The following is an 8,816-nucleotide window of genomic DNA, read 5'->3' on the forward strand; positions in this document are numbered from 1 at the left end:
TGGTACAGATTAAGTTTGACTTTCATGGCGATTTACCCATTTTTGAGAAGGTCATGGCCCTTAATCTTAGGAGATAAAAAATGTGTTTTCCAGATGAAAATTTGTTAGGCTCGGGAAGGGGACATGTGTTGCTTTAGCAGTACACTCAGAATGCTTGTTCTCCATTACATGAAGCTCTGACATATCCCAGCATTCACATGACCAATCATGACAAATATGTTCCAGAAATTGAATGAACTTCAGATGACGTATCACATTTATGGATTGTGCCACAAATGAAATTGGTTTAGAGGAGGTGAATGTGCCATCTGCCTAGGTTGTCTCCAGACCAAATAAAGATCCGCTTGTTTGATAGTACAAATTGGCACAACATGTCATCGGTATATGGGTGATCTTAACATGCAATGTAGATCTGCAGAGCTATCAACCCGTAAATGTTTCAAGGCATGAGTTTGACCCTGAAGCTGGAGTCCATGACCACGCCTTGGTAAAAAATCATACTGGGTAAAGCCCCTCCCCCGACCAAGCACATACCAAAAAAAACAATGAAGTCATTATCAATTTAAATATGATCTCATGCACCTTATTACAAATGGTACATGTAATATGACCAACTGAAAACAAAATCAACCTGAATTAACATTTAATGCATAGCCCAGAATTTTTTATTGGCCATTTTTTTTAAATAATATATTATTACATTATTTACAAATAACATACAAACTCATAGAAAAAGCTGTAGCAAAATAGTTGTTTTTTTTATAAAAAGATGACTTGGGTTTTTAAAAGATCATCATGACATAAATTTAACAAGTCCATATAAATAAATCAGTGTGAAAAGGCACCATTACGGAACATGACACGATTCTGCGGTGGGCTCACACCCATCGTACAGTTTTAATTTAGGGTTGTCCAGGTCTCCGCGGTTGTCGTGCAATGCAAGATCGTCCTGCCCTGACGGTGGCCCTGTTGTCCTCACACAGGCGCAGCGAGGGTACGTTCGACCAGGCTGGAAATACTGACGAGGCACACCGACCCAATCACGCTCAACTCCACCACTACGAAATGAAAAGAAATGGAATGGAGTCTGCTATAAATACTACTGATAATAACGATGACTTGCATATAATGGAGACAAGCACAGCAAGGGTAACTTACAAAATGGCTAAAAATATTGATGGGCCTTGAATACCCAGAAATGCTCAATTCCACCACTACAAAATGAAGAGAAATAGAGTGGAATTTGCTGTTTGGTAAATACTACTGTTAATAACCATCACTTGTTTATAACAAAGTCAGACACAATAAGGTAAACTTTTAAATGGCTAAAACTACTGATGGGGCATATGTCAACAATTCCATGGCTACAAAACTGAAAACAAACAAAAAGCAGAATAATCATGCACATGTCTCACCTTTGTTTATAACAAATAAATTATGGCTTCTATATTATGGTAGCCCACTTCCATGGCTAGTGAAGTTCAATGTTGGACTAGTAAATAACTACTATTGCCATGCCCAACGGCAAGTGAATTTGTTTAGGGTGTATACTACCAAATCAAATCCCATAGACGACAATAGTAACATATGAGGCTAAAACTCCTACCTGCAACGTATCAATCGACATAAATGCCATGGATACAAATACTACCACCCCTCACCCTTAAAGTGAATCACAAAAAAGTGGGTGTCAAGCTGCTCATTTCTGAGATAACGGGTAGCGTCTATGACTACACTAGTTCCGCACAAAATTTGAGTACTTTTTTTTACAGATACCCCATACATGTTCCAAGCACAAGGCTACTTGACACAGTGGTACTAGATGAAATAAAATTGCATACATTTTTAGCCCAGATGAAACTAATTTTTTTTACAACCAACACACTCACATTTATAACCAATCACAGGACTTGTGGTGTTCACTTCTCTATCAAAAGTTGGGTGCACCTCGAACTTTGAACCAGCCGGAAGTTATTTGGTTTAGTACTACCTATAGGGGTGGGGTGGGGGGGGGGGGGGGGGGGTCAAATGTTGCAGTTAAGTCTATTTTGTAAATATGAATATACTGCATTCATCCCACCCCCAATGTTAGTGGTTTTAAGCTCTATCTCCCTCTTTAGATGACAAATCTGATTATTCCTATTATTTAGTAAAACTGTATTAATTTAAAGTAAAGTAGGGCTAGTGAATTTTTGACTGTGGCTAGTAAATTTTTAAAATCACTGATCCCACGGCTAGTGGTTTTTATAACAATTCTAGAAGCCCTGAATATACTGACAATGATGATGGCATAACTTATTTTTAGGCTTAACAGATTCCAACACAATGTTCTAGACAAACAACTAATCTACATGGGCTGCCTTTGCAGAACTGAAGACAGACAGTCAGACAGACAAACTTTATTCAGTATAAGGCCACTGGCCCTAAATGCATCTGAAAGTAACAAAATTTGACATATGTCAGAAAAAACTTGATAATGTCCTATACTACTCTTACTGATAAAGGGGCTTTCTCATTATGTGATTGATCACACCAACTTGTTGCATATGACTGAATCGTACTGTGAGAACACATAAATCGGAACAACTTTAGTCTTAAACATTCCTATTTTTGTTGGGCTGACAAATCGCAATCAATAGGGCTGACAATAGGATATCACTGGCTTTGATATAGATCAGTTATAGTGCACTTGGTATGTCTACAGCACTTGGAATGTCTACAGCACTCGGAATGTCTACAACACTCGGAATGTCTACAGCACTCGGAATGTCTATAACACCTGGAATGTCTACAGCACTCGGAATGTCTACAACAGCACTTGGAATGACTATAGCACTCGGAATGTCTACAACACTGGGAATGTCTACAGCACTCAGAATGTCTACAACACTGGGAATGTCTACAGCAGTCAGAATGTCTACAACACTGGGAATGTCTACAGCACTCAGAATGTCTACAACACTGGGAATGTCTACAGCACTCAGAATGTCTACAACACTGGGAATGTCTACAGCACTCAGAATGTCTATTCCCATGGGCGGAACATAGCCCAGTGGTAAAGCACTCGTTAGATGTGCAGTCAGTCTAGGGATCGATTCCCGTCGGTGGGCTATTTCTAGTTCTAGCCAGTGCACCTTGACTGGTATATCACAGGACGTAATATGTACTACCCTGCCTGTAGGATAGTGCATATAAAAGAACGCTTGCTGCTAATCAAAAAGAGTAACCCATGAAGTAGCGACAGTGGGTTTCCTCTCTCAATATTTGTGTGGTCCTTAACCATGTGTCTGATGCCATATAATTGTAAATAAAATGTGTTGAGTGTGTCATTAACTAAAACATTTCTTTCATTTTCTTAGTCTATTCCCATAGTCACCTATCCTAGAACTGAGCCCACTGTGGCTTATCTTTAGAACAATGATATACATAGTATTACATGTACCTAGTAAAAGGAATTACACAGCAGTGATAAATGATTAGACTTGTTCCAGAATAGATCACATTGGGGGTCAGTTGGGGAGGGAGGGTAACTGGAGGCATCATAACTATTACTTTATACTGAGGGGGTCTGCATTTTCCCTATACATACATGGTTTAAATATACTGATGGAAAGAAATAAAGGATCACACAGATAGCAACAAGAAATAATGACTGCATCAAAAATCAATTCATATTGTCCTAAGTTGACTGGGAATATATAGGCAGCACATTCAACAGTACAGACATTCAATCCCACATTACAACATGGTATGAAATACAGACATTACTACGCTAGTTGTGAATTAAATTTGGTCTACAATTTCTTTCCATCAGTATACTATTTATTTTGAGGGTTACAATTTATTTTGAGAGTTGCAGGTACATTAAATAAATGCCCCCACCCCATGTAATCGATTTTGAAACTGCCCTTAGCGTGTTTCCTACCTGAGTGTGGAACACCAGAATCGTGTGCCTTCGTCCTGCCTCCATTCCGAGTTACATGGTGGAAACCTCCTGGCATCATCCTGGTCCTTTTTTTTTTCTGATTTGGCTTCTGCTAGTTTTATTAAGTACTGGTTCATGGCTTCTGTTGGGTTGCCATCTTTGTCATAGAAGTGACCTACAAGCTTTCCTGAACGAAAAATGAAACGGAGATAAAAGCGTGAAACGAAAACAAATGAGGAAATTTTAGTACTGGGCCATTCCATGGTAATTTTTTAAGCCAGGATCTCCTTCACTAAAATTCCTATTTATAAATGATAAAACTGCATTTGCATTTAGACTCATTACATATAGTAGTATAAGCATGTCAGGCCAAATTTTGTTTTTGTCAACAAAAAAAAAGACTTACAAAGTGAAAAGTAAAATGTGCCAGGACGTGACAAAAATGGACTTCACTTTTTTAACACTGCAGTAAACTCCAAAACTCTGCTCTCCTGATAGAATGTTTAACACAATATCCAGTCTATTTTTAAATGCCATATAGCAATTTACTAAAAATATATTCTTTATGATGTAACATTTACTTTAAAAATAGATATCTTCAGATGCATTATCAATGACACTGAATAAGTTTAAGACATTTAATTCTGTAGAATTCTTGTTTGCAATTTACCATATATTTTTGAATTAATATATTATTATATTTTGTCTTTTGTTGGTATTTTTATGATCATCTGATTTAATTGGAATTCAAAATATGAACCCCAGTCAGTACAGAAATTATAGTCTTTGGACAGTTTCTTCTTTCTGTTCATCATTATCTGATAGGCCAAACTATCAACAATGTATATTAATATAAACTGTTGATGGATGACAATAGCAAGGATTTCAATGATACAAATGATTTGAATTCCCCCAACCCAAGTTTTATCTCCCACATATATCTTTATCAGTTACATCCTTTACTGGAGAAATGTTAGTTTATATAATCCAATTCATGTTTGGATACCTGTATCTGCCAAGGAATAAACTTAAGATTCTAGCAGCACATTGTATTTGAACAATTCTTTGACACAATATTTATTGTGTGTGTACACCAGTTTGGATTCACAGAATGGAACATTTGGTATAAATACAATATTCTTTAAATTGGTGGATTATCAATAAATCATTATTTGGTTAAAACATAGAAGCATAGAATTAGTTGATAACTGTATTTTTGTATCTACATAAATCCATGTTAAATATTTGAACATGCTCCCCCAAACATCCAGTTTCTTTGTTTCTGATTCTTGATGGTGAGAGCAAAAATATTTAAAATAAAAGTAATTTCTTTTAGGTACATGTGAATTATCTAGTCAGTTTTGCCAGTTTCTCTATATAGAGAGATTTAATACATTTTTAATCTTTACTCAGTTTAACTTGCCATCTTGAATGTCACGTCCTGGCTCAATGTCACGTCCTGGCTCAAAGTTTGAGGTGGTTATTTTAATAATTTAATACAACCATTCATCATTATACCTTTTATTTATACTTGGAACATTGAGAAGAAGGAGAATAAAAAGGATTTTTATTTCTGAAAAATAGTTTTTAAATAAAACCAACTTTTGTATGTCAAATCAGCCAGGATGTGACATTATATACATGTGTATTTTGAAAAATAATTTAAAATATTAATTATGATATGAAAGAAGGGAAAGAAGTATTTTCATATGCAGTATATTTTAGATATGATGTCCTGATATATAATTTTTTAATTTGACATAACAGTAATGAAATATTACCAAAAAACAAATGTCACGTCCTGGCTTACAAAAATTATTTTTTCAAATAAAACTGTCATTAAAACCCATAAAACATAAGTAAATTGGCAATAAAAGTATATTTGTACGCGCTTAAGGGTGTTAACTTTAAGCTATAATAAAAATTTAGTTTAACAGATCATTTTAAAATGTTCACACCCATGGACCAAATACCACGGAATGGCCCTACTGTACCAAGATTACTCCTATGGACAGGCTTGTATAACAGTCTTTAAAAAATATTCAAGTTTATTTTGTTTTGTTTAAAGGCATATTGCCACAGACCATTGACCTATTTAATGGACCAACAAAGTATTACCTCAAAATATATAAATTTGATTTGTCCCTAGTAGTACTTTATTCATCCATCTACATAACCATCACTTATTAACGATATTTTCTAAAATTAATTGAATTATGGTGTCAGTTCATAATTTAAAAACTATACTTGCTGATAGGGTTGACACGGATTTCTCCCCATTGTAGTAAATTTTGGGTGATACAATAGCAAAGTTTGCTATCCCAAAATGAATGTAATTTTGAATTTATTATTAATGTTTAGACAAATAAGGTCCTTACATCCGTGGCAATATGCCTTTAATGACACCACTAGAGCACACTGATTTGTTAATCAATGGTTATTGGTCATTAAACATTTGGTAATCTTTACATATAGTCCTAGAGTGGAATTCACTATGTTTTTCCATTAGTAGAAGAGGATATTTTATATGCACCATCCCGAACATATGAACAAACAACGTTACAAAATATCTTAAAACACTGTACAGATGATAAAAAATCGGAAATTCTGAATATATGTGGAAAACATTTATCCGTGTTTAAATAGAGTGGATTCTTTCATTTTGGGGAACCTGTCACAACCCTGTAAATGAAGTCCTAACTTTAATGTGTTAAACACCACTAGAGCACGATTTATTATCGGCTATTGGATGTCAATCATTTGGTAATTTTGTCATATAGTGTTAGAGAGGAAACCCACTCATTTTTCAATAGGTAGCAATGCATCTTTTACATGCACAATCCCAGACAGGATAGCACATACCACAGCCTTCGACCTACCAGTTGAGTTGTGGTGCAATGGTTGATCCAAAACCGACTACATGAAGAGAGCGGGTTGGGGGTTTGGGGTGGAAAATGTACCCTTGGGATAATGCTGTTAATTGTGAATAGCTTCTGTCACAAATGCAACTCTGTCTAATTAGCAAACCAAACGAGTCTTTATTATTGCACTTTTTTGTTATGAGGTTAAAATATATACCTTGACCTTTGGTACTAGAAGACTGACCCAAACTCCTTCCCAAAAAAGGAGCCTGTATACCTCTGACATCATAGAATCTAATTATTTCAGTGGACCCATTTTCTTATTGGTTGTATGCTAAAGGATGTGGTATGTGCTGTCCTGTCCAAGCAAAAGTGCATATAAACAATCCCTTGCTGTACAACAGGAAATAACCCAGTAAATCTTATGTATGTGTAACTACAGTTATATGCATATTACACATGACCTGACTCAGAATGCTATACTGAGATAGATTCTACTTATTTGACATTCAGACGCACCAACATATTTATAGTCTTTTTCATAAAATTGTTGCCATCCCTGTAATCCAAGATAATCCTCAAGCTGCAGATCAGATACATCTTCTATCAGTCCATCTGGGGTAAAATCACCCGTCACAAATGCTCTAGTGCCATCTTGACCTGAAATAAATCAACATATCTCCTTTCGCTGGAATTCTTTTCATGCACACATGTGTGACATAATATATATATGGTATGGTTAAACTTAAAGTTTGTTAATTTTTTAATATCATCATTAGAGCACATTATTTAATTAATCATCAAACATTTTGTAATTCTGTCCAAGTACATGTACTCTTCGCTTTGTTTGCCATTAGCAACAAGGAATCTTTTAATATGTGCCTTCCCACAAACATGACAGCGCATACCATGGCTTTTGATATACCAGTCATGGAGCAATGGATGGGATTGGGGAAAAAACAATCAGAGAATTGGTCCACAAAGGGAATTTGATACTTTGTCCAAGTTTAACGTCATGATTTGACTCAAGAATTTATAATCAAAGATTTACAAGGTTCATACACTTTAAATATTTTCACTTTTCATTTAGGAAAACAAATTGTATTTTGGACATAGTAGCTGTTGACCATTTGGTTGCCCAATGTTTCACTTTTGTTAACCCAATACAGCGATTCAATACCTACCAGTCTTAAGTCTGATAACGTAACTACTACACCATCATGGATTACAGATTTCAATAATTTTCCGCAAATTACTGTAAATACCTGCAAAACCATGATATCCACCATCTGGGCCATAGTGCTTTCTTCCTCTTGTGACATCATAAACACGTCCTAATAAGGCTAAATAGACACTATCACCATCTACACCTGTGAAACGTTTTACTTCCGTTTTGCTAAATAGTTTGGGAGAAAATGTTAAATATTTCAAAAACTCTAAATGGGAACTACACAAATTTACAAAATCGTCAAAGTAACTCTTCAGCTTTAAAGGTAATTTTGCAGCTGCAGCTTCTCGATATGGAATGAAGAAATCTAAAGATAAAAATACAGCCAAAAAACCAACTAAACATGAAAAGAAGATTACTTTTCCACACATCATTAATTAATTTCACAGCAAACTGTCCATATCTTTTTATTATATATCTTAAATGTAAAGTAATTTTATAAATTTAGTTTGAATTTAAATGGAAATCACGTAATTTAATTTCCACGTTTAAAAATTACCAAAAGTTGCCATATTTATCATTTTATGGTGATCTCTATAGTTCGTAACCCCTACAGTCATTTTAGTACGTGGCAATAATAACGTAATAGTCGAGACTGAACAAAAATTATTTTGAGTGACTTCCCCTGACATTGTTTAAAGCGATGATATCACCCATATAATAGGTTTCGTGTCCATGACTGAAGTTAAACCAGCACCGTTTTAGTGACCACATCGATCTACTGGTGATTTACAGTGCTCCGTACGAAATCTGTCAATATTGCAGCTGCAGTCTCACTTGCATATTTAAAATTGCTATTTGC

The 8,816-nt window shown here is 35.2% G+C and overlaps 1 protein-coding gene across 1 annotated transcript; it reads right to left on the reverse strand.

Moving 5' to 3' along the window:
- Nucleotides 1-649: 649 nt before the first annotated feature.
- Nucleotides 650-8,572, reverse strand: LOC121389309 (neuferricin-like). Its single transcript, XM_041520908.1, has 4 exons — nt 8,052-8,572; nt 7,306-7,446; nt 3,926-4,112; nt 650-1,058 (listed from the first exon to the last, which is right to left on the reverse strand). Exons 1-4 carry the CDS (start codon nt 8,386-8,388, stop codon nt 848-850), a joined length of 876 nt encoding a protein of 291 aa, XP_041376842.1. The 5' UTR covers nt 8,389-8,572; the 3' UTR covers nt 650-847.
- Between the last annotated feature and the right edge of the window lie 244 nt (nt 8,573-8,816).

Source organism: Gigantopelta aegis, chromosome 3 (assembly GCF_016097555.1).
Source record: "Gigantopelta aegis isolate Gae_Host chromosome 3, Gae_host_genome, whole genome shotgun sequence".
Taxonomy (NCBI): domain Eukaryota; kingdom Metazoa; phylum Mollusca; class Gastropoda; order Neomphalida; family Peltospiridae; genus Gigantopelta; species Gigantopelta aegis.

What these genes read in the sequence shown, in the direction of transcription:
- LOC121389309 (XM_041520908.1), bottom strand. Translation starts at nt 8,388, where the DNA reads ATGATGTGTGGAAAAGTAATCTTCTTTTCATGTTTAGTTGGTTTTTTG. An exon ending in AAAAGACTATAAATATGTTG is followed by an intron (nt 4,113 to 7,305) that starts GTGCGTCTGAAT and finishes TTTTTCGTTCAG; the next exon opens with GAAAGCTTGTAGGTCACTTC. An exon ending in TTCTGGTGTTCCACACTCAG is followed by an intron (nt 1,059 to 3,925) that starts GTAGGAAACACG and finishes TTCATTTCGTAG; the next exon opens with TGGTGGAGTTGAGCGTGATT.